Here is a 26,174-nt window from a genome sequence, read left to right as displayed (position 1 = left end):
ACTCAGGGTGCCCCTGCAAGTATGGCACCTGGTGCAGAGTCTGTTCTGGCCCCCTGAGACCCTTAGGTGGGCGGAACTTTTAGCTGGAGCTCCGCGCTCCGGAGGGCAAGTGTCAGTGCCTGCCCTCTTTTAACCCTCGGGCTGCTTCGGCGGCCCAACCTTCTCTGGTAAAAGATAGACAAATCTTAATAGCAATAATTCATTACCCCAGGGGGGGTTAGAACTCTAAGTCCCAGATGTCTCCAATCCTGCACTTTGGGTTAGTGCATGCGCATGGTGTGTTTATGCAGATGAACTAAGCCTAAGGCATGTTGGGAATAGGATATTATAAAACATTTATCAAATGTATGGACCTGGGTTCGGTCCGCTCCTTGTGGGGATAGTGGCTTGTGAATGGACCATAGTTTAGGTGTATTGGCTCCAAGATCGTTCTTCGCCCGCGTTGCCTTTTTAATCTAAAAGGTAGCTGGCGGACCTAGGGTGCCCGGGGGAGGTGGCCTTTCCTAAGCTCCTCGGTTCGGGTGCCCATGCACAGCCTGAGTCCCTTCCACAGTTATGTGGGTAAGGGCTGCACGCTCAGGCGTCCCAATGGGTCAGAACAGAGGCTGCGCCAGGTTCCTGATGCTTTGAGCGTCTGCAACTTCTTCCCCTCTCCGTTCCCTGTGTTCCTTCAGGATCACGGAGCGCCGGAAGAGTCACAGAGCTCAAACACTGGACTGCTGGGAGTCTCTCTGGGTCAGAACAGGTTCTGTCCCAGAGTCACTTTGGGCCTTGTAGTGATGGATCACTTGGTGGGACTGTTATCTAGACCATCAAGAAGCGATCCAACACTTGCAAGAATGCCCTGAGTTTGTTCTGCTCAATTTGGGCTTCCTCTCACCCCTTCCCCCTGGGCCAACGAGCCCACCCTTTACTTGGTAAAAGATAGAACTCCCCATAGGAACAGAGCGAGGGGCTGAAAGATACTGACATGCATAATGTAAAAGCGGGCTGTGGGGACTACACTTCCCATCGTCCTCTGTTTCCCATCCCGAAAGTTGGAGCATGTGCCGAAGAGATTTATGCAAATGCCCCAAATACAGGGTGATCTGGGAGCGACGGGGCAGTGGGGTCTTTACCCTTAAAGTCTTGTTCAGGGGTGAGCAAGGAGGGGGAAGTTTTCCAAACCTATACACAGGGTGTAGGGATTTAAAATATATATTTGGGCCGAGCTTTGATTTGACTCGTTGTGACCCTTTAGCTACTTGGTGGAATCGAGGCATCAGAGGGGGATGATCCGACGGCTTTAGCCTGTGACCCGACCGGTCCCCGCTGTTGTTAAACATGTGGGGCTGCAAAACCGGGGGTCCCAGTGGGCCTGTCGAACTGACGCGCCTGGCGCGATCCGGTTCAGATGGGAGCCTGAAGTGGCAAAGCAGGGCACGCACCCGATGGGAGTCTTCCGATGAATACTTCTGAACCCTCGGGTGGCAGCCCTTGCAAGCTCTACCTTGCCACTGTTGGTCCTCCCTCCACGGTTCGGTTTCGTCGCCTTTCTCCCCTCTCCCTTTCCCTTGGGCTATACAGCCCTCCCTTACAAGTAAAAGAAAGATCTTGGAAAAGGAATGAAGAAAGGGAGCTCCCCCCCCCCCCTCCCACAAGTGGGGAAGGGATTCAAGGCGGTACTTAGGGCTTATCTATGACGAGGGGGCGATATCTCCACATGGTCTGGAGCTCGTCCACCTTCTTGAGCTGCTTTCTCAGCCAGCACCCCAAGACAATTATTGCAATGCAGAGTATAATCTGGAAGACCAAAATGACTACAATAGGGTGCAGGGCTACGTTAAGGATCGCTGACCCAGTAGGGCTCCAGCCAAGGAGCGCGTCAAGGAACGAATGCTTTCCCGTGTCCTTGATCTGTGTCAGTAGCCCGGAGATTTCCTGTCCATCATGTTTAACCACCATGGACGCTGTGTCTCCGCTCCTCTTAATTTCCTGCAAGGTCTGTTTTAAAAGGGGATGGGACAGCAGGGATCTAATCGCCCGCAGCCCCATGCCCAGAAAAACTGGCTGGATGAATTTGAACAGACTCGGGGCCAGCAGGATTTCTTCCCTAGTCCATATGGGGACCGTGAATTCTATATCGCATCCCACAATGGAAGATAGGTTGCAGAAACATCTGTTTACATCTGGTAGCATGGGTTGGATGTGGAAAGTATTTATAATGAGATACTCGCAATACGTCCTCACGCAAGCACACCCTCTTCCCAAGTACACAAAAGCGGAGGCATTCTCTTGCCTAAGCGCGTATTTGCATTCTTGAGGGGAGTCCCTTAAGGGGTTCACGCAGGGGTGGTGAGTTTGTAGAGTCTGCTCATCACAGATAAATCCCAAGTTGTCTTTGTGTACACATGCCTGTAGACCCACAGCTTCCCAACTTCCGTTTTCATTCCTGGCCCATTTATCTGAGTCCAAGGAATACAGAACTTCGGTTGGTCCCACTTGCAGCCCTAGTGGCACAACGGGGTGTACATAAAAGAACCTTTGTGCAGTGGGCATCAGGATGAGAAGTCTCAATTCCTGCCTGTCCACTGAGAAAGATGTATTCACCAGAGTCCACCAGGCTTCCAATTCCAATTGCGGGGTGGGAATTTCTGGCTTAATTAACTGCTTGATTTCCAGGGGGATATTTCCCTCCGTGGCTTGTCTGATCATGCCCATGGTTACTGCTAAATTCATAGCTTGAGCCTGGGTGCATGCCAGTGCTAAAGAAATATTTAATTGTAGTGATTGAGTGCCTCTCAGCAGCAAGGCAAAGTCTCTTTCAATTTGGTTTTCCCAATTTACTAAAATGGAACTGATGGAATGCTGGACTTCAGAGATGGTGTGGAAAGAGTCATTAATGGGTTTTCCCAGCTGGGAAATATAGGAGGTAGCGTAGGCAAATTTATTTGCGAGGGTTTCTATATTTATAGAATCTAAGACCGCTACTCCTCCAGCAACTGGTGCAACCCAGTCTCCTACAGATCGTTTCAATCTGCGAGGCGTGTTCCCCACCCATAACTGCAGCCAAGCCTCCCAGCCCTTTTTGCTGGGTTCCAAGTAGGGAGCACATTGTGGCAATTTTTCGATGGTGTTTAATCCCGTCAGGCTGACTCTGATCTCCTTTAATACCATCTGTGGCCGAATTAAAACTTGTTCCCTAATATCCCGCTTAATCACATGGGAGCCAATTATGTGAGAGTTGGCACTTAATGTGCTCTCAGCGTCTGGAATGAGAGGGTTGAATTGGAGCTGGGTAAAATTCCCTATTGTGAGGGTGTAGTTCCCTTCCTCCGATGGAAGCTCTGTGTTGAAGGTGCCCAACTTGGTGAATTTCATTCCCATCGCAGACTCCCGCTGGCATAGAGGGTCTATTACTATAAACCAGTCAGGAGGTCCCTGTATTCCTAACTCCGAATCAGTAACAATCCAATTTTTATTCGACCATGAAGTTAGCTGGTAGTGATGCGTCTCTCCACTAGGTGTCTGTATTGAGAACGCAAGCGGCTTTTCTATCCTAGAGCCAATTGATAATATAAATTTGAAAGGATTCTTTGCGCTCCACACTGCGGTCGACACGATTGCAATTTCACAGTATGGCCCCATGTCCTCAGTAAACCCTTTAGAGGCTGGAGTAGCGCTAGAAGTTATTGTGGGAGTTGTTGTTAATCTCCGTGGGCCCTTTGGGACATAAACACAATGCATTGGCACTAGAGGTCTCATGGTGTCCTCATGAGAAAAACAGTACAGTTCCTGCGTTAACATCCTGGTCCCAGCACATAACAGAATCATATTAGGTGGTCTGACCCACTCTTCATCACAGCTGCGAAAGTCATAGCTGCTTCTGGGGAGTCTGCTGTCATTTTCCCCATAATTAGACTTTATGACTTTGCACAGCATGATTTCCTTGGGATATAGGCTTGTCTTACATCTCCAATGAGAGAATGGGACTATAGTGGGCAATACTGCTCTATCAGCTGTACATTCCTCCTGCATTAGCATCAACATTAAATACATTGCATACATCATTGTTCTCACAAATCTCACCTTCACATTCTGGTAATCCATATTGTGTACCTGAAAATAAAAGATAAGATTGCGCTGTAGACCCTTCTTGCTATTCCTATAAGCTTGAAGGAGTCAAAGTACTAAGGCAAGGTTGGGGAATAGGGGGAAAGGGAAGGAGTAATGTTCGCAAGAGAGAAGAAAAGAAGAGGGGAAGAAAAAAAACTCGCTGTAACATTACATGTTTGTGTTCTGAGTTCTTTTCTCCTGCACCCCCCCCCCCTAGATTACTGTGGACAGGTCTGTCTCAGGAATCTTTGTACTTGGACTTGTTCAAGTTACGCCAAGGGTGAGGAAAGTATCACTTAAGGGAAAATCCACCGGTTCAGGGCAGGGCATGACAGAGATTTGTCGGATTTCAGCTCTTCTCTGCGGCGGCGCCTCTTCAGGTTGCTGAATCTGATTAGGGTTAGCTGGCGCAGTCCCCTTCCATTCCTTGGGTTGGGAACAGTGGAAGTACTTTCGCCAGGTCTCCCCGTTCTTTTTCTGAATTTCTACTTGGTAGACTGCTGGGCTGATCCTCAGTGTTATCGGGACGGGACCTAACCATTTGGCTTCCAAGGAGTGCTCGTTTTGCGAGAATCTCCTATATAGCACTAGCTGGCCTGGATCCCACACTCGAGGGTTTTTAACCCATCCTAATCTCTGATCCATCGCTTGCTGTGTTTTTCCTAGTTGTTTAGCTACCTCCAGGTGAATATTGTGGACCTCCGTGACTAGCGATTGCACCCATGCGTCATTCACAACCACCGGCATCCAGTCAGATGGAAGTTGTGTTTTGAGCCAGAAGGCTTCTGGCAACACCATTTTCCTTCCTGTCATGACCATATGCGGTGTGTGACCATGAACTGCAGTAGTACCCCTCAGTGCCATCAGGATAATGGGTAACTTTTCATCCCAATCCCTGCCTGTGGACTTCACTACTTTCCGTAGGGCTTCCTTGATAGTCCGGTTAGTCCTCTCAATTGCCCCTGAGGCTTGGGGGTGCCCGGCAATGTGAAACCGCTGTTCCACCCCCAAGGCTTTGCATAATTCCTTCGTGACCTCCCCGATGAAGTGTGACCCCAAATCCGAGTCCATGACCCTCGGGATTCCCCACCTCGTCCATAGGTGGTTAAATAAAATTTTAGCAGTAGTAGCGGCAGTATTATATTTACACGGGAAGGCCTCCACCCATTTGCTGAAGGGATCGATCACCGTGAGGCAGTATCGATTCCCTCTTGCTGTGCGGGGAAGGGGGCCGATAAAATCGATTTGTATACGAGCCCAGGGTCCCTCTATTCTTTGGTGCTGGATGGGAGCTTTGGGTCCTGATGTGTCGGCATTAACCATAGCGCACGCAAGGCAATTATTGACCCACTGTGCTACTTCCTGGCGCATGCCCGGCCACCAGCCCGTCTCCTTTACCCGCTCCAAAGTTAGATTTGCACCGCGGTGTCCCTGCTCGTGCACAAACTTGATTAAATCCCCTCTGACCTGCAGGGGTACAATCCAGTGTTGCTCCCCCTGACTATCTACTGCCCAGTAAATGCCCTCTTTCTGAATGATGGTATATTTCCCCGTTTCATCCTTTTGGGCTTTGGCAAGCTCCAGGATCTCTGGGTCGTCTGTCTGGAGCTCGCCCAGATCCATTAGGATTTCCCTCCCTTTGCTCTGGTTCCGGGTGGTAACCGGGTGTAAAGGAAAGGTGGGGGGTGAGCGGAAAGGATTGCTGTCTGCGAATGCAGCTTCTTTGGCAATAGCGTCTACTCTATTGTTCCACATCCCTTCCTCTGTATATTGTCTCTGATGTCCCTTAACATGAGTCACGTAGGTGGAGTCAGTTCGCGCCTCTATTCTCTCCGCTATTTGCAGCCATTTCTGAGAATGCGCGACTGTTTTCCCCTCGCTATTCTGCCAATTCTGTTTCTTCCAAATGGGCAGCCAGGCCGTGATCGCCTGCACCGTCCAATGAGAATCTGTAAAAATGGCTAGGGGAACATCCAAAGGCTCGAACTGGAGGATTGCTAGCACTGCTTCCACTTCTGCAGCTTGGCTAGAATGAGGGCGGACGGTTCCTTTAAGGACTAGGGAATCCTGCACTCTAATGGCGCCGTAGCCGGTTCGAGCTGAGCCATTTACATGGAAAGAAGACCCATCGCAAAACCAACAAACAAGCTCTTGTTGTCGGGCTTCCGCTAGGGTTATTCCTCCATTAACTGGCCAGGGTATATGTTGTACCACTGGCAGCGGACACTCATGCTCTTCCCCTTCAACTACAAGGCCATAGGGCGAGGGCGGTTCCTTTTGTTCCTTCTGGAAATCGACCCCTCTATTAGTTAACGCCAGCGTCCATTGGGCGATCCTTTGGTTCGAAACTTGCCCATCTTTAACTTTCCCGGAGAGAATATACTTAAGAGGGGAATGAGTGGTTTGAACTACCACCCTTGCTCCTCCTATTATAAACTCCCAATGGGTTAAACTCCAAACCAGAGCGAGGCAGACCTTCTCGCAGGGGGAGAATTTTTCCTCCACGGAAGTAAGGTTCCTGGAGGCGTAAGCCACCACCCTCTGCGATCCCGCTCGTCTCTGGATCAGAGTAGCCCCCAGACTGTGCTCCGAGATAGCCAGCTGAATGAAAAACGGCTGGGTAACGTCGGGATGGGCAAGCGCCGGAGCCTTTGCGAGGTCATTTTTGAGCTCTGCAAAAGCCTTTTGCTGCTCCGGTCCCCAATACCACTGCACATCTTTCTTCAGGAGCTCATAAAGAGGTCGGGCTTTCTCGGAGAACATCTCGATGAAGTCCCGGGAAAAGTTAAAGGTACCTAACAAAGCTCTTAGTGAGTGGGGGTCTGTGGGGGCAGGGAGTTTGGAAATCACTTCCACTCTCTGTGAGTCCGGTGTTCTTCCTTCTGCTCCTAGTGTGATGCCGAGGTACTTCACCTCGGTCTTTACTAGCTGGGCTTTCTCCCTGCTTGCTCTGAAGCCCGTTTCCTGGATGAGGTTGAGGACCTCCTCAGTGACCTCCCGGACCTTCTCCTCTGTCTCTGCGTGGATCAGCACGTCATCTACATAACTGAGCACGCAATCCTTTGATCCGGGCAGCAGTCGGTCCCACATCTGTACAACATGCGCGTGACAAATGCTTGGGCTAGAATGGAAGCCCTGCGGTGTCCGCTTGAACACGTATTGTTGGCCGCGGAAGGTAAATGCAAATTTATACCAACAAGATTCGTGCAGGCGGATCGAGTGGAACGCGTTGGCCAAGTCCACCACGCTGTAAAATTTAGATCCCGCTGCAATGGCTGCCACTATCTCGTTGTACTTGGCGACCACCGGGGCCACCGGGGGAGTCACTGCATTGAGGGCTCTGAAATCCACTGTCATCCTCCAAGTTACTCCATCTGCCTTTAAGACCGGCCACAAGGGGGCATTGCAGATGGACTGCATTGGGAGGATGACGTCCCACTTCAACAGACCCTCAATTGTTTTTCCTATCCCTGTTTCCGCTTCCGCGGGGTATTTGTACTGACGCTGGGGAGGAGGATCTTTGCCTTCTATGAGAACACAAGCGTTTCTCACAGTCCCACACTCCGCCTTGTCAGTAATCCATACCCCGGGAAACTTTAGGGTCCATAGATCTCCCGTTACTGAACATACAGGGAAGGGAGCTTTTAAAGCTGCACATCGGTGTATAGCATTAATAAAGTCCGGGCCTCCCGGGATGTGCCACAGGAGTCCGTTGGCTAAATCTACCGTTAAATGGTTTTTCTTTAAGAAGGGAGCCCCAATCATCCCATCGTCTTCTCCTGCATTATTACAGGCTCTCATGGTGGCTTTGAGTCTCCCTATTGTGATTGGAATCTTTTTCCAAATGTGGGATAGATGGCTTCCTCCCGCATACCCAGCCAGTTCCAGAGTTTTATCTGTCTGTGTACCTTGAGTAACTAGCGTTGGATGGAGCACACTAATCGATGCTCCTGTGTCTACTAGTAGAGTGGCAGGTTTAATGTTCCCTGGAGCCCCAATGCCCGCCTTTACCATTGGTCTCCCCCAAGTGTCTGGCTTAAGTCTAGCCACTACTCCTTCGGGGAGATTAGTGGGCCCCGGGCACCCCTAGCGCAGACCCTGTTCCTCATATTCCGGACTGTTAACGACCGTTTGCTGCTGGACCGCGGCTATCGGAGCCGGATATAGCTGAACAGTGGGGTGCATTGGAGGGGGTGGATGTTGAACTACTGCAGCTACGGGCGGTGCATACCCTTGCGGCGCCGCAAAATGAGATTGGGTTGGCGGAGGTGGGGGAGCAGACGGCTGCTGATTTCCCCACCCCTGTATCACTTGTTGTTGCCTTTCCATCAAAAGTGCAGTGGGTGCTAGATCCATATTGGTCATGTCGCACCCTGCACGGAGTAAAAAGTTCCAGAGCGCTTTCCGCTGAGTCTGTTCTACGGGCGATAGCGAGTTCCAAAAACGAGTCCGCTCGGCCTTTCCGTTAAAGGGAGGCTTGTACCCTCGACTCTGATTCTGTAAATCTTGATATGCCTCCCCATAAGGGCCCGTCATTGTGTTAGGCTGTGGGGCCGGAGGCGGTTGCACTGCGGGAGAAGGAAAAGGGGCCGAGGGCTGCACGGGTGGAGGAGGGGCTCTCGGTTGATAATTAGGGTTCCCTCCCCCCGCTCCGGGCTTCTGCCTGGCCGGTTTCCCATTGTTCCGCGCCTGAGCGTGCTTATTTTGTCCTATTGGAGGATTGGCTGGAGGCTGCGATGGGTTATAGGGGTCCGGATTAACTTCCCTCTTCTGATACTGAGAGTGAGGCCCGTTGTTAGCATAAGTAACTGTATTAACAGCTTCCTTAGCCCGGTCTTTCTTACTACTCTTTTTCCCTTGCGCAACCGTGTCCATATATCTGCTTATATTTTCCAGATTGGCGTAAAGTGTGCTCCATTTGGGGTTAGGAGCATGTGTGGGTCCTAGCGCCTGCCGCGTTTCTGGGTTGAGGCCTTTAATGACATCTGTTATAAAATCAGCGTCATCGTAGTCGGGCTCCTGACCCTCTTCCTCCGGGAATACTACGTCTGCAGCTAAGGCTAAAAATTGTTTCTTTGATAGATAGACCATAGGGTCTTCATCTGGACCTTGCACGGTCTGGGTATACACATATTTAATATTCTCTTCATTCCAAGTAATTCTCAATAGTTCCGCTATCCACTCCAAGGTGGTTATGACATCTTTGGGAGCGACTAGCAATTTTTCTCTCACCTTTTCTACATGGGGGCCGTTTACAGCCAACCTCAGGACTTGATTTAACTCCCTGATGGTTATGTTTGGGTATTCCCGGTACATTTGCATCATCCATCGGATGGAGGTTTCTCTATTATATGGGCCTAGAATTTGGTGTGCCATTTTAATATTTTCAATTTTCCAATCTTTAACCTCCTTAATTATCTGCACCGTCTCTTTACCGTTCCCCTGTCTAGTGGTAGTTTGCCGGGTAACCACCGGGCATACTGGGGCGGGGGCAACCTCACAGGGTTGTATTTCCTCCTCATCCTCACTTTCCTCATCCGAAAAAGCATAGAAGGTGGATGGGGAGACCGTTGCTATAAGAGCATTTTTACGGTCTAACTTCTGCTGCAATGAGGCAATTTCTTTTTTACATGCCTCATGATTAGCTGCCTCTTTGGTTTTCTTCACCGTTTCTGTGGCTATTTCAACGGCATATTGCAGTTTGTCATTCCGGTTTTTGGTTTGCTCCAGCTCTTTGCTCAATGCCTTTATTTGCGATTGGGCTTTCTTTAGAGCCGTTAGGGCATCTTGGTGTATTAAGGCCAGGGTATTTTTCTCTATCTTAACCTCTTCTATGGTTCGACTTGCCTGCTGCCAGTCGAGGTCCAAGCTATTATTTTCCCCAGCTAGGCGTTCCTTCTCTGCCTCATAATTTTGGAATGCTTGTTCTAATGCTTCTGCATGTTTCTTAAGCGTTTCCTCAAATTCTTGTTCCTTCCTTTCTATCTGCTGGTCTTTCTGGGCTAACTGCTCCTTGAGCTGTTTGTTCAAGGCAGAGCTATCCCGCAGGGCTTCAAACAAACCCCACGAGGCAAAAAGGTCTCTTTTGCCAGTGCTAATTGTTTTGTTGTTGCAATTTTCTTCAAATATATCCCTAAAGGACTGGAGGGGATCCGAGCCTTGGTTAAAGACTCCCTTGTTCCAGGGGTTGTCCCCTTTCTTTATTAACCATTTCTCCAACTTGGGGAGTTCCCCCTTTTTGGCGAAAATCTCCATTTCAGTTTAGTTTTCTTTGTATCTCACCTACTGCCAACCTCCGGTGGTGTTTCAGCTAAAGTTACGGGGCACCGAGCCGACCCAACGATCGCGTCTCAGGTGAAAAAGGGAGCCACGGGCCGACCCAACGATCGCGTCTCCGGGCAAAGTTGTAGGCAACGAGCCAATCCTATGATTGCGTCTCGGCCACCAGGGGAAATCCACGAGCCGACCCAATGATCGCGTCTCGGGTGAAAAGGGAGCCACGGGCCGACCCAACGATCGCGTCACCGGGCAGAGTTTTAGGCAATGAGCCAATCCTATGATTGCGTCTCAGCCAAAGGGAAAATCCACGAGCCGACCCAATGATCGCGTCTCGGGTGAAAAGGGAGCCACGGGCCGACCCAACGATCGCGTCACCGGGCAGAGTTTTAGGCAATGAGCCAATCCTATGATTGCGTCTCAGCCAAAGGGAAAATCCACGAGCCGACCCAATGATCGCGTCTCGGGTGAAAAGGGAGCCACGGGCCGACCCAACGATCGCGTCACCGGGCAGAGTTTTAGGCAAGAGCCGACCCAACGATCGCGTCTCAGCCAGAAAAGGGCGCCGCGAGCCGACCCAACGATCGCGTCTCGGGCAAACAAAAACAAAATAAAAGTTGCCCAGCAGTCAGATTGCAACGGTCCTGTGACCCGCTTGCCTTCTTGACTGTCGGGTGCCTTAGACTAGCCTTGGCCTAGACTCGTGTAAGGACTTGGGTGTGCGTGTGTAGGTGTGTGTGTATGTAGTGTGTGTGCGTGTGTGTGTGCACTAAGCTCTAAAAGAAAAAGGAGAAGGGAAGGGTGCTCTATCCAGATCTTAAACAATCCTAGCCTGTCCTGACATTCCCTCCCACGATAGACGCGTTTAGAAGGCCTCGGGACGGCGGCCGGACTTCACGGGACTTCCCCCTTGCGTTCGATCGGGCTCAGTCCTCTTGCGAGGTGTCTGGCCTCCTCGGGGCGGCTGAGAAGTCCAACGCTGAATGATAGAAAGGGGAGCAGCCCGACCCACAAATTATAGAAATGCTCGCTAGAGCCGTTCACACAGAACTCATTCACTCAATCACTCACGCAATAGCCTCGCTAGCAAGACTTTCTGAACGGTGCAACCTTACGTCTGTCTGTATGAAGACACGCGTGTCGACTCGCGTGCGTTCACACAAACAGGATAATGCCAACGCTTTCTCCACCAATTTCTGTTAGGGAAACTGCTCTCAAAATGAGATTGGGGAATTAGATTGAGAGACAGCTGGCCCTAAAAAGGAATCTTTTATTATCTGTGTATACGAGGCTCAACCGATCAGAGAGTCAATGCTCAATAAAGAACTCTAATTTGATAAAATCAATTGTGGTTTATTTGAAACAATAGTTCGTTCACACAAGGTACAAAATCAATCACACATTCATACAGGTCTAGGAAAAATAGAGAGATCGATAGGGGAACATAAAGGAATGGACATACAGGGCAATACTACCTCTCGCAGACTCCAATGGAAGGCTCCGATGGCGACGAATGAGGAAATGGGGGGGAAAGGTCCCGAAACTGATCAGGAATCGGGGGTGTTACTACCCAGCGGGAATGGGGGGTTTACTGAGTAGAAGGCACACCTGTGGGTAGCTAGTCCACAGGTTATATAGAGTCACCTTAATCCTGAGGGGATGGGAGGTGACTGGGAGTGGTAATGGGAGGTTCTGCTGATGACCAAGAAGGCTGGACTTCGGCGGGACCAATGGTGGGTCAATGGCGACACCTGATTGGGTGTGTACTTCAACCAATGAACATCACCTTCATCCTGGGCATCCTGGAAACTTCCAGGTTGCGACAGGGCCTGGGGCGGCTCCGTAGGTATCAATGTGGGAATGACTGGGTGATTGGGAGGAGATGGGATTAACTGGGAAAGGGACAATAGAGAATCAGATATGCACCTAGGTATTCCGGTGTAGACAAAAAGGCTTGATGGTATCAGGAGAGATTCTTCCTCTTTCTCAACTCTCCGGGGTGAAGACAGTTGTTTAGGAAACCACTGGGCAATCAGGATTAATAGTGGAGCCATTAATCCATTCATAAACTAAGTGGGTTGCTTGCGGGCTAGGAATGACTCAAGGTGTGTACGTGAGGTTCCCACATAGAAGGAATGAAGCCCAACCAGGCAGGAAGATGGCTACATGTGGTGTAAGCAAAACACAGTGGTTTCCATGCTTAACGCTTCACACCGTTCGCCTGGACAGCTCCGTGGCGGCGTAGCCTCCTCCTTGCCATGGCGGGTTCCACGTGATGGCGGGGACAGGTTAGAGCGCGGCTGCAGACACTCTGTGCCTGACTCAAGCGCTCATATACTTGTTAATAGGTACACTGGAGTCTTATGTAGTTCCTGGGTAGCATCACTCGCATTCACTGGCCAGGCGGATGCAAGCTTACTTCTCCAGGCGCCCTGGCAACCATGTTGGTGATCATGATGTGCACATATTAGGAAAAGTAGGGGGTTTTTCCTCACAACATCATCTTAAAAACAATTTTCTTTAATACTTTGACATGTTCCGAGTTTCATAGAGTTCTTCCACAGATATTCCCAAGATTCCATCTTTATTTCTTTATTTACATTAATTGCCCATTTAATCATTTGAGATTTCACTACTTCATCTTCTGTAGACCATTGTAAAAGTAATTTGTATAGTTTTGAAATTAGTTTATCATTGTCTGCAAGCAGAACTTTTTCCATTTCTGTTTGCTCTTTCCTTATTCCTTCAGTTTTAATGTCATTCTCTACCAAGCTCTTTATTTGTTGCATTTGAAACCAATCATATTTGTGACTCAATTTTTCAACAGTTTTCAGTTCTATTCTTCCACTTTGTATTTTTAACAATTGATTATATGACAACCACTTTTCTTCACCTATCTCAGCCGTTATCTTTATTACTTCAGCTGGCACTATCCATAACGGTCTTCTCTCGTCTCCATATTTCTTGTATTTTGTCCATGTATTTAATAAATTGCTCCTTATATAATGGTGAGAGAAAAGACCATCCATCCTCTTTTTTCCATAATACAAATATGCGTGCCAGCCAAATTTATTTCCGTGACCTTCCAACACTAGAAGTGTTTTGTTTAACAGCGTTATCCATTCTTTCATCCACACTAAGCAAACTGCTTCATGATATAATTTTAAATCTGGTAATTGAAATCTGCCTCTTTTGCATCTGACAGAATTTTTATTTTAATCCTTGGCTTCTTCCCAGCCCACACAAATTCTGAAATTTTCCTATGCCATTCCTTCACAATAGGAATAGTTTGGAACAAATACATTATCCTTGGTAGAATATTCATTTTAACTGCAGCTATTCTGCCCAGCAATGACAGATTAAGCTTATTCCATTTTAGCATATCTTCCATTTTATGCCATAACTTCTCGTAATTATTTTTAAACAGATCAATATTTTTCATTGTTATCTCCACCCCTAGATACTTTACCTTAGAGGTAACTTCACAACCCGTTAGTCTCTGTAATTCTTGTTGTCTATTCATCTGCATATTTTTACACAGAATTTTAGATTTTTCTCTATTTATAAAAAGTCCCACCAACTCCCCATATTCTTGTATTTTAATTAACAGCAAAGGTGTAACTTGTATGGGGTTTTCATTTATAAACATTATATCATCAGCAAGCGCTCTGTATTTGTAAGTACATCCTTTTATTTGTAAACCTTGTATATCTTTTTTCTTCTTGAATCTGCATCAATAAAATTTTAAGAGTCATTATAAACAACAGTGGTGAAAGCGGACAACCTTGTCTAGTACCTTTGCTAATTTTCATTTCTTCTGTAAGATCTGCATTAACACACAACCTTGCCCTTTGTTCAGAGTATATTGCTTTTATCATTCTTATAAAACTTTCTCCTAACTCCATTTTTTCCATTACCGCGAACATAAAGTCCCAGCTTAAATTGTCAAATGCTTTCTCTGCATCTGCAAAGAATAATGCTACTTCTTTTTCTGGTTGTATTTCATAATATTCTACAATATTTACAACAGTCCTAATATTGTCTCTTATTTGTCTTTTGGGAAGAAACCCTGCTTGATCTTCCTTTATAAAATTTATCAAATGTTGTTTAAACCGTTCTGCCAAGATTCTTGTAAATATTTTATAGTCATTATTTAATAACGAAATTGGTCTGTAATTTTTTACATTCGTGGCATCTCTATCTTCTTTAGGTATCAATGAAATAACAGCTTCTTTCCATGTATTTGGTACTTTCACTTTTATTCTTATTATATTCATCAACTTCTGCAATTTTGGTATTAATTCCTCCTTAAAAGTTTTAAAATATTTAGCTGTATATCCATCTGGCCCAGGAGCTTTTCCATTTTTCATTGTGTTGATTGCTGCTTCAATTTCTATCTTTTCAATTGGATCATTCAAAACTTTTCTCATATTTTCAGTTAGGGGTTCTATTTTTAACTTTTGTAAATATTCATCCATCTTCTCTTTCTTTATTTTAACACCTTTAAATAGTTTGGCATAGTACTTGAAAAATTCTCTTTTTATTCCCTCTTGAGTAACCACTTCTCTTTCATCTACCACAATTCTGTTAATAATTCTATTTTCTCTTTTTCTTCAATTGCCAAGCCAAATACTTTCCCGGTTTATTTGCTCCCTCAAAGGATTTCTGCTGAAGACTTTTCAAACTCCATTCTACTTCTTTATTCAATAAATGTCTCAATTGAGTTTGTAGTATTGTAATTTCCCTTAAAATTTTCTTTTTCCCTGGTCTTTTTCTCAACTCCCCTTCCTTTTTCTTTATTTCATTTTGAATGTCCAACAACTGTTTTTCTTTTCTTCTCTTGTCTTTATTATTCAAAGTAATCAACACTCTTCTCATTACTGCTTTATAAGCATCCCAGACCGTCTGAAAATCAATATCTTCTTTATCATTCACTTGGGAAAAGGCTTTAGTTTCTTTTTCTAGATATGTCACTGTTTCTTTATTCTGTAGCAAGTCTTCATTCAGTCTCCATCTTCTCAATTTCTTGGACAATTTTGTAATCCACATTATTGGGTTATGGTCAGCCCCTATTTTAGGTAAAATCTCTATCTTCTTTGTTATAAGACTTAAGTCTTTAGTTCCCCACAGCATGTCAATTCTAGAAAAAGTTTTGTTCCATTGAAGTCTCCCATTAACAATACTTGATCATAGGTCAGTTCATCAAATTGTTGTGTAATGTCTTTGAAAAAAGCATCCTTTGCATCATTAGGCACATACAATCCCAATAACTAGGGTTTGTAGAATCTTTCGGGATCAAGTGCCGTGTTCTACTGGAGAAAGTTTTCCTTCCAGACGTTTCATTCTCAGCTGCAGAGAACATCCTCAGTGGCATTGCAGCCGGAGCAGGCGCTCAGACCTTCTTGGCTGCTGTGCATTAAGTGGGGCCAGGGCTGCTGGAGAGCTGCTATTTCTAGGCTGGAGGGGGTGTGATGAAAGGGCAATTGGTTTGTGGATGAGCCCATTGTTTGGTGGGGCTTCCTGGAAGGGTAGTGATAAGAAAACTGGCTGTTGAATGTGACCATTGTTCTGTGTTAATTGCTGGGAGGGTTGGAAGGGGTTTGAAGATAAGGAAGATGGTTGTTGACTGTGCTGATTGTTCTGTGGAATTTGCTGGTTGTTCTGAGACTTTCTGCAATTTATAATCCCAATAACGTTTTTTTTCCCATTTAATATTGTCTCCACTGCTACAAATCTTCCATTATTATCTTTAAACACTAATTTTGGCTCCAATTCTTGTTTGATATATAAAACCACTCCTCTTTTCTTCTGTTCTGCTAGTGAAAAAAATTCTACTCCCAATTGTTTAATCCATAAAAATTTATAATCCTTTTGTTTAATATGTACTTCTTGCAAACATATTATATTACAGTTTTGTTTCTCAATCCAATTAAATGTTGGCAGTTTGGTGTAGCCAGTTTGGTGTAGTGGTTAAGTGTGTGGACTCTTATCTGGGAAAACCGGGTTTGATTCCCCACTCCTCCACTTGCACCTGCTGGAATGGCCTTGGGTCAGCCATAGCTCTGGCAGAGGTTGTCCTTGAAAGGGCAGCTGCTGTGAGAGCCCTCTCAGCCCCACCCACCTCACAGGGTGTCTGTTGTGGGGGGAGAAGATATGGGAGATTGTAAGCCGCTCTGAGTCTCTGATTCAAAGAGAAGGGCGGGGTAAAAATCTGCAATTCTTCTTCTTCTTCTTCTGCCCTTCTTTTTTGTGGTGAATTTAGTCCATTAGCATTCCAAGACAATAATTTGTAATCCATCATGGTGCAAATTCTTTATTTCCTTCAAAAAATCTACGCAACTCCTGAGCATTTGTAAATGTGACTCTTTTCCCCTGGAGTTCAAAGCTCAAACCTTCAGGTATAATCCTTCTGAACCTCGTGCCATTGTCCCTCAATTTTTCCGTCAGCTTTTTATATGTTCTCCTATCATTTATCACTTGCCTTGGCAACTCCTTCATGATTCTCACTTTACTGCCTCCCACTATCAGTGCCTTTTCAAAATTTTTATCCATGATCCTTCCGACCATTTCCTTTGTCATATATCTTATAACAACATCTCTTGGTAGATTATTTTTTTTTGGCAAAAAGTGAATTCACTCTGTACATATAGTCATACATATTTTTAGTCTCTTCAGGATCTTCATCTAAAAATTCTGCAATTATTTTTATTATATATCCTTTCAAGTCACCATCCTCCACTTCAGGTACTCCTCTCAGACGTATCTGAGTTTCCATCAATTTGCAGTCATGGATTGTCACTTTTTCTTGAATTTTCAACAAGGTGGAATCATATACTTTCATTTTTCCTTCTACTTCCTGCACTTTCTTAGATGTTTCCCCAGTTTCCTTTCTGAGATCTTCCATATCCTTTTTAATCTCTGCAATAATTTCTTCTTTCGATTCATCTATCATCTTCCTTACCCCTCTCATCATTCTGGCTTCCATCGCGTCCAATTGTTCCTGCATCTTCTCCAATGAAAGAGCCCTTGTTCGGGGCTGCTTGGCTTCAGACATTTAAAAACACCAAAAATTTTAACCTCACAGATTTCGGATTTAACTGTCAGGTTCAAAAGATTAGGGCTTGCTTTTTATAATAAACTTAGTTTCACCTTCCTCAGAGCTTCCTAGACCAAGATGTAAATTTTTATAACTTTTAAACCCTTCAAAAAACAACGAAATTTTAGATATCACCAATTTTCATTTTGACTATCAGATTCAAAAGAGCAGGACTTGCCCTTTATGGCAAGCCCAATTTCGCCATCCTCTGAGCTCCCAAAGTCCAGATATTTATTTTTAAAGTTTTTAAATTTTCCAAAATGGCGGCCGCAACTTTTTATTACTTCTTGCAATTTCTTTTCCCTTTTAAAAATTTCCGAGGACCACACAAATAATATGACCAATAGTTCTTATCTTCTTACCCTGTTTTCAGTTGATTCCAACAATTTATACTGTCCCGAATTCTTTTTATAACGTTTATAATTTAGCCTCCCAGCAATGGCCGCCGATGTTTCTCAATGGTATATATTCCTAGAGTAGGTTCTCTTTCCACTACTTCCTGTTTTTGTTACCACAAAGTCACAAGGAGATCTCACGATACTTGACGTATTTCCTGTCTTGCTCAGATGTGCTGCAGGTCTGTTCCAGTATGATGATGTTGCTTTTACTTCCAAAACCGCAAGTAGACAAAACAATAAATTCCTTCTCAGTTTTTAGCAGTTTTTAACACTGTCCTTTATATTTATAAAATCCAAATTTCACCTCTTCCTTCCCTCTTCTTCCAAGCTCTCTATATTTTCTTTTCCCACCTTTTAACTTTGTCCCTTTAAGCTATAAATAGGTCCAGAATGAAAAAATAATCTTCTGTACCTTTTCTTCCAATTATCCAAGTTTCCACTGGTCTTTCAAAGCTTTAGATGTTTAGCAATGTCCAAGAAGGTTAGGATCCTGACGAGCTTATGTCAAATAAATGACTCTGGGCACTTCTGCAGACGATGACTATGCAACTTCTCTTGAGACCCCTCAAAGCCTCAAAGAAGTCCCCTCCAGGGCTCCCTTTTAGCCAAGGTAAATCTCCTTAAAGTTTTCTCAGCATGTCTTGGACTATTCTCTAACTGAGAAAAGTAGGCAGTAGGCATTAATTTGCCTTCCACTACCCCGAACAGAAGTTCCAGCCTGCTCCCGTTATGAGAGACAGCTGAGCTCGGCATTTTCCTCCCCAGGAAGTCCCTAACGATAAATAGAAGTTGATGGGGTGTGAACTGGAGGAGACTGACCAAGAGAGAGATCTTGGGGTCATGGTAGATAACTCACTGAAAATGTCAAGAGTGCCAATCAAAGACGTCTGTCTCCAGTCTTTGCTATGGGAGTGAAGTGTATACAAGCAATAGAGCTGCACATGTTGTCCTTGATTGTGTCAGGTCTATGGGAGTTCTGGGTGTCCTTGCATTTGCAAAATAGCATTGCTGGTGGGCCGGGGGTGGAGGGGACTGCTGGATCTCCTGGCTACAATACACACTGCCATGCAAGATTTTTCATCAATATTAGTTCATCAGGGGCCTGGGGGAATTGCCTGTCCTGGGTTTTCATGCTGCAATTCCTTTTTTTCTTGTTTGCTTCTCTGTTGCAAAGGGTGTTACTGCTTTCATCCCCACCCCACCCCCTCTTCTCCTTGGGTTGTCCATGGATTACTTCAGAGTGACTGCTTTGGGTTCCCTCACTCTTCTCCAGCTCAAATCCACCCCCACACACACATTTCCCCTGTGTTTTCTGCCAGAATCGTCCCACAGCCACTGCCTTGGCTTTGCCTCCTTCCTCTGCATCTCTAATACCCACCCTACCAATTCTGCGGTTCTGTTGCCTGGGTTACCCTTTCCACTTTTTTTTAGGGTATTCTACCTCAGTTGTTCTACAGTCACTCTATTGAAGTTGCCTCCTTCCTTTGCATCTCTATCACTCACCCTATCACTCACCCTGAGCCCGCCTTGGTGGGGAGGGCGGGATATAAATTCAATTAATAAAATAAAAATTAATAACATTAATTTTATAAAATTAAAATTTTATAAAATTAAATTAATTAATAAAATAAATAAATAAATAAATAAATTTCTGGGGTTCTGCTGCCTGCACTGTTCCATAGCCCCTGCCTGGGGATTCCTTTCTGCTGTCCCCAACACACACACCCCTTTCTCCTGGGGTTACTGCCTAAATTGTTCCACAGTTATTGCCTTGGGGTTCCCCCCTTCCTGTGCATCTCTAACACCCACCTCACCTCTCCACTTTCTGGAATTCTACAGTCTGGGGTTTCCTTTGCACTCTGCTCTCATACACCCCACTTTATCCCTGCTCTACACCCAACACCTCTCCAAAAAGCACCTTCCTGGGGGCCACTTGCTGGGGGTCTGTAAATTGGACCCCCAAATCTAACTTACATGTAACTTGTTGGGCATATGGAAGGACATCCCCAGGAGGCACTCTGCAAGGTGCACACATCTAGCTCACCCAAGGTCTGTTTTGTACACCTGAACCAGCTCATTGAGACAGTTTTCTCAATGAAAAACACTGTCCAGGGGCACCTTGTTGGGGGTCCGTAACTCGGACCCCCAAAGCCCAAACTTCATCAAATGGGTTCAGTTCATGAACCGAACCACAATTTCCTGTGCCCATCCCTATTGATTAATTCCAAATACTTCCAAGATTTTTCAGGATTCATTGCTCAATATCCTGAAAAATCTGAGATATAATTGGGAGACCTGATTATATTTGAAAAATACTGGTAAATTATTTTTCATATATTCAGCTTGGTTATATCCAAGCACATATTCTAGTGTGTACAACATTGTTCATTATTTACTTATTTATTTTATGGGATGTTTTATATTTTGTTCATTTTTCTGTTTTATTGTATTCTTTATCTATTTCTATCTCAGTTGCCTTGAGCTCTGATGCTAATACAGCAAGAGAGACATAACACACACTCTGAATGTACATATTGTACAGATTTACATAAATTTAGATGAATAAGGATTTTACTAGGTATTTTATGGATACTACTGTAAAAGACAACAAGTTATCAAAATTATTTTCTATAATGTAATTTACCACACATTTATAAATTAGCTCACATTTGATTAAAATCCAGTTAAAACTTAAAATGGTTGAATTACCTCTGTGCATCAAGAGTTTTGCTTGTGCTCTGGTGTTTTGAGCCACATTTAAATTGATCTTTTTGGCTTTTTACTTTTTTCTTAGAAGTTAGTGTTCCTACCACCTATTAAAAAAATTGTATTTGCTATATTACAATAACAACACTTTCAAAAGCTATAATTTCAGCACATGAACCTTCAGATTTTTGTCCAATGTATATTACAATCCAATACATGCAGATCAAAGCACAGAATAAAACAAATGATTTCAAACTACGTGTTAAAGAAAAAACAATTTACTGTGGCTGCCATTATTTGGGCAAATCTACCCTGGCTCTAAACTTGGTCTTGTTTATCCTCACGTGCACATTACATATACTGAAAAGTGCCAAGTTTCATCCCATTCCCACAATGTGTTTGGTTGGTGAGTTTGCAGCAAAATCAAAACAGAAAAGAGAAGAAAAATCTTCAACTAAAAAACCCCAGGTAACCAAGAAGGCTGACAAAAGGCCTGATAACGGAATACATACTAGTTTACTACTAACAAATAGTAAAAATAATAATAAATGAAATTCATTTCAGCCACAAAGCCTTCTACAGTAGTACAAGTTATTAAAATACACTTTATAAAGCATAATTCTTCAAAATACATAATACAACATTTTTGACCTAAGCTTTAAAAAACTGACTCTAACCCTTTGCCAGTAGGGCCAATTCATTAACTAATTAAGTCCCACTTTGTTACTGGAAAAAATTAGAACCATTATAAATAATTTTTCAGACTGTGGCTGTTCATGGTCCAAATATCTCTGTGAGAAGAGCCAGAATGAATCATAGCTCTATGGTATGTATATCCACATTCAGGAAGCAAATACATAGATATTTCTTGCATACAAATGTAAGTACAATTGTCAACTTGCTAGGACTTTTAACTGAATAACAATGTAGTTCTATACAGATTTGACATTAATGGATCTGAGTAGAATCAAGCCTGCATAGAACTGCACTGCATTTCTCCAGCATCTGCTTAGTATAAATATTATCATGGTAAAATGCTATTATTTTAAATAAAAATATGTTACTAATGAGATATATATGGCTTCAACTGCCTGATTCAAATCTCAGTGAAAAAATATCTTACTTTGTACAAATCCATTGTCATAAGCTTCTTTGCATCTGCAAACGTTTTTGGCTTTCTTCCTCGCTTGACACCAAGAAGGAATTTATTGCGTCTAGTAAACAACAACAGTTAAAAGTTATCATATATGTGAGTGTTTAAAAAAGTTTCTGACATTCTCTGTAACAACCATTTGACCATACATTTCTAAAACACACTTAGAGCTAGAGCTGCCAACTGGCTAGATTTTCACTGGAAGGGCCAGATTTTGTCCCTTCAGACTACTTGCCAGGTAAAGTTCTTGATTTCCCCCCACATACTAAGGAAACAGGAGAAAAGCCAGTTTTTAAACTGTCCAGTGCCTTATAAGGCAAAGGAATTTGCTGCACTGCACTGTGCACTGTGACTTTCAGATCTTTGCAGACAAATCATGTAGGCATTTTTACTTTTATTTTCCTGTGAAGCTTCTTCTGTGCCTCTGAAGTTGATAAGGCAGAGGAAATTGGGTCTCATTTTGTTATAGAATAGCTGGCTGTACATAACAGGAAATGTGGCTAAACTGCAAGGTCAACAGTTTAGGCACAGGAAGCATTGCTTAGTTGTAAAAGGGTATGGGTGAAACTTAGTCTAGGCTGAAGTGGGGAAATGAAACCTAAGTGAGGAAACGAAACTTAGTGTGTCAGAAGAGGAAAACAAAACTTAAAGTTTAATGGTCGTACAAGCACCACACATTTTAAGGAAATGGGGAGGGGGGAACACGGGGTGTGCTCGTGATAGATTGAACAAGATAGGGCAGTGATATTGTGAGGCTGCTGCCTAATTGGTCAGCAGAGCCAGCCTAGGCATGTCAGGAGTGGCTTAAATTGAGCTGTGCTGCGACACAGACTTCAGAGATTTGGGTGGATTTGGTGGCAGCAATGGGATTTATGAACATATGAAGCTGCCTTATACTGAATCAGACCCACGGTCCATCAAAGTCAGTATTGTCTTCTCAGACTGGCAGCGGCTCTCCAGGGTCTCAAGCGGAGGTTTTTCACACCTGTTTGCCTGGACCCTTTTTTAGAGATGCCAGGGATTGAACCTGGGACCTTCTGCTTCCCAAGCAGATGCTCTACCACTGAGCCACCGTCCCTCCCCTTTAATGACTCCTGAGTGAGGGTCCCGGCACCGACTGGCGCCCTAGTCCCGGGCCCACTGGCCCCGCATTTGGAACCAGAGGACGGTTGTTTTCTCGGTGTCGTTTTGACGCCTCATGGAGCCAAACCGTTCCAGTGGGTTGGAGAACCAGGCATGTGAGGGACGACGTACTCTGGATCAACGCTCCCTCTACTCTGTGGAGTCTTGTGAGCAAAAATTCTGCCTCGGAAGCTAATGGGATGTAAGCACTTTGGGGGTTTTTTTGGGGGGGAGATAGTTTCCTGGCAAAGGGGGGCACCCTGAGGCCACCCCCCCCAACTTTCTGATAGCAATGAAGCAAGAGGAAGTGCTCCAAACCAGGCGATTCCTGCTCCCAGCTGGGAAATTGTAATGAAGGAAAAACGGTGAGTATTATTGGTCAAGCTGAACAATGGGAAATAAGACGTCTAAAGGGTCCAGGGTCAAGGGGGACGCCCTGTTAGAAAGACCTAAGGACAATGAAGGTGGGAATGGGAAAGGGACAAAGGTTGAGTTCCCTCGGGATTCTCCACTCAGGCAGTTGTGCCAAGAGTGGGAAAAATTCAAGGATTATGGAGTCTCTAAGGAAATGGTAGTTAATAAGAGACATGGAACAGTATTGGCTCCGCTTGGGAACCGAGACGTGAGGTTCCAGATAATCTCCACTGTGTAGATGTGTGGTTGGCATTCACGTGACAAAAGGTCGTGATGGCTGTGGAGAGGAAGGGAGAGATAGGGCCTGAAAAGGAAAAAGAGGAGGAAGAGAAAAGGTGGGACCCCTTGGATCATCCTCCACCATACCACTTGCCTAATGCTCCACCATTGGAGGAGGATGACCAACCCCTTCCTGAGGGAGAACAGAGTCAACACCCCACCCCGCATGAAGAAAGGGGGCGGATTAACAATGGGGAATTAAGGGACATCATTCAAAGAAACCAAGTTTGGGGAAATGAAAATAAGGAAGTACAACAAAAGGTACAAATAAGGAAAAGAGAGTCCAATGGCTGTGGAGAGGAAGAAGTTATCGGATGGAAAAGGGGGGAGTAGTGAAGAAGAAGACGAGACTAGTGAAGGGGCAACGGGGGGAAGAATTGCTCCCCTCCGCCAGGTCCCAATGGGGAATGGAGTAGGATTTGTGGATGTCCCACTGACCTCCACGGAACTAGGCACCATAAAAACTCAACTGCCCCCCTTGTACGAAAATCCTAAATTATTCAGGGACAAACTAGATGGCTTCTTGGGCCCGTCAGTTTATACACTCAGTGAGCTGATGCATATTTGTAAACAACTGGTGGGGACGGAGGAAACACGACAGGCACTTCGGACTGCCCAAGCAGAGTGGTTAAAAGAAGAGAATGATAGGAATGAAGCAGAATTCCTGAGAGTACTCCCTGAAGAGAATCCGGAAAATCTGGATTTCCAAACCTCGGCAGGTCGAACCTTTGTGTCACTTATCGAGGTCTGTTATTGGGGGGCATTGTAAAAATGATTCCTAAGGTCTTTAACCCTCAAAAGGCCTTTGGACACCCACAGAAGAAGGAGGAAAGCCCATTGGAGTATTTAACGCGATTAAGGGAGGGGATGTCGGCTTTCACCGGAATTGATCCGGAATCAGGGGAAGGAGAAGCGGTTTGGGTGGGTTTACTTGCCCTGATCTCTCCATGCTTTGCAAACCATGAAATAAACGCTTGCTTCTTTGACCCACTCATCCAGAATTCCTTTCTTCTCAATAGATTGGCCTTCTGGCCGTAACACAGTAAGCTTCTCTTTCTCTCTTGATATCTCTCCATCAGCCAGAAAGAGAGAGAGATTATGTATACTCAGTTGATTTCAGGGTCTCGTCTACAGATCATTCCCAGCCAAGCTAATAGAGATCTATTTTTTCAGAGGTGCCACTGCCTGATCTTGGGGACCCTTCTATGGTCAAGGCATGTACTCTACCACTAATTTGCCCCCCCTACCTAATCTGGAAAAACAGTATCTAAAAAAGTGGATTCTATAAATCCTTGCTACCAGAAATGTGTTTATCTTCAAGGTGCCAAGGAACAACTTTTTCTTGGAAAACCTACCAGTCTTTTTCACTTTTGTTATAAAATTGTTTCGGATAGGAATTTAAGTGTAAAGAAGTTACAGATTGCCTTAACATTTTTTAAAGGAAGTTTCTTCACCAGAAAATGCATATATTGTACATTACTTTTTAAGGTAGTCTTGTGTTTCATCTGCCCACTCTATTATTCGTGAAAACCTTTCTTCATTAACAGCTCGAAGCAAAAACTGTACAAAAAATTCAAGGAAGCGGGGGTTCTTCTTAAATTTCAGTACTGTGTAGATATAAAGCAACTGTAGTTATTATATGTAATTTTTTCATGATTACTTTTTAATAAATGATTTCGCAAAGCATACACAATAATTGGAAGTAAGAAAGAGTTCCAGATTCAAATGGGGGGTGGGTGGGAAGGAGAGAAATCTATGCTTTGCAAAAAATAAAAAAGCAAGGTAACATTTAGGGTCCATGGATGTTTTAAAGGAACAACAAAACTACATTAATGTTTAAAATCAACAGTAAAAATATTTTGTTTCATTTAAGACCAAAAACAACCCAGTGGAAGTCAATTTAAATGCAAAGATATCTTCCAATGGATACTTCTGGGATTCATCAAATAAATTTCACAAAGGGAGGTGCCAGGATGCCACCTTTCAGTTCAGAGAACAACCGATATGTAGGGTTCTCTTCTCACCCCACCCCCAAATAGTTCTGTGGCCCATGATATAACCAGGCCACTGTTACAGGGTGGAGCCAAGTGACATCACAGAGAGGCCCACTTTGTTTAAGTTAAGATCACTTACAGTCCTCCTAGGTGAGCTGTGCACCCTTACTCCAAACCAGAACTGTTACATAGAAGCTAACTGAAAAAGATATATTTTACATCTTCCTCTGGGAGTTGATACCAGAAAATGGGGCCACAACAAAAAAAAAGCAATACATTTGGCCTTCTTTATCCACTCCTGACAAATGGAGGAACCACTGATAAAGCCTGCTAGTCAGATTAGAATTGGCAGGGAGGATCACATAGGAAGAAGCAGATCTTCAAGTATGTGAGTTCCAAGCAACAATGGGCTAGAGTCAGACCACAACCTTGAAGAAAATCAGTAGCCAGTGCAGCAATCACAAGACTAGCTAGATGTGGTCATGCAGCCCTACATCAAATAAGAAATGGGCAGGGCCATACCACGTACCAAATGAAGTTTCTCAGTTTTTTCAAGGATGGTGTTATATAAAATATATTAATGTTTGAAATTACTGAAGCATGGATCAGTGTATCAAGTTCCACTCTGCCTAGGAAAGGGG

The 26,174-nt window shown here is 44.6% G+C and overlaps 1 protein-coding gene across 1 annotated transcript in view; it reads right to left on the bottom strand.

Annotated features, from left to right (window-relative positions):
• The window catches only part of CFAP54 (cilia and flagella associated protein 54), a 330,085-nt gene that overhangs the window by 188,707 nt on the left and 115,204 nt on the right, over positions 1-26,174 (bottom strand). Inside the window, exons 31-33 of the mRNA XM_060244423.1 lie at positions 25,020-25,146; positions 21,695-21,785; positions 20,575-20,678 (exon numbers count right to left, since the gene is read on the bottom strand). Of these exons, the coding sequence (XP_060100406.1) occupies positions 20,575-20,678; positions 21,695-21,785; positions 25,020-25,146 (322 nt within the window). The remainder of the gene's footprint in view (positions 1-20,574; positions 20,679-21,694; positions 21,786-25,019; positions 25,147-26,174) is intronic.

The sequence above is a fragment of the Heteronotia binoei genome, chromosome 8 (genome assembly GCF_032191835.1).
Source record: "Heteronotia binoei isolate CCM8104 ecotype False Entrance Well chromosome 8, APGP_CSIRO_Hbin_v1, whole genome shotgun sequence".
In the NCBI taxonomy this organism is placed as follows: Eukaryota; Metazoa; Chordata; class Lepidosauria; order Squamata; family Gekkonidae; genus Heteronotia; species Heteronotia binoei.
This window is presented reverse-complemented; position numbering and strand designations above follow the sequence as displayed.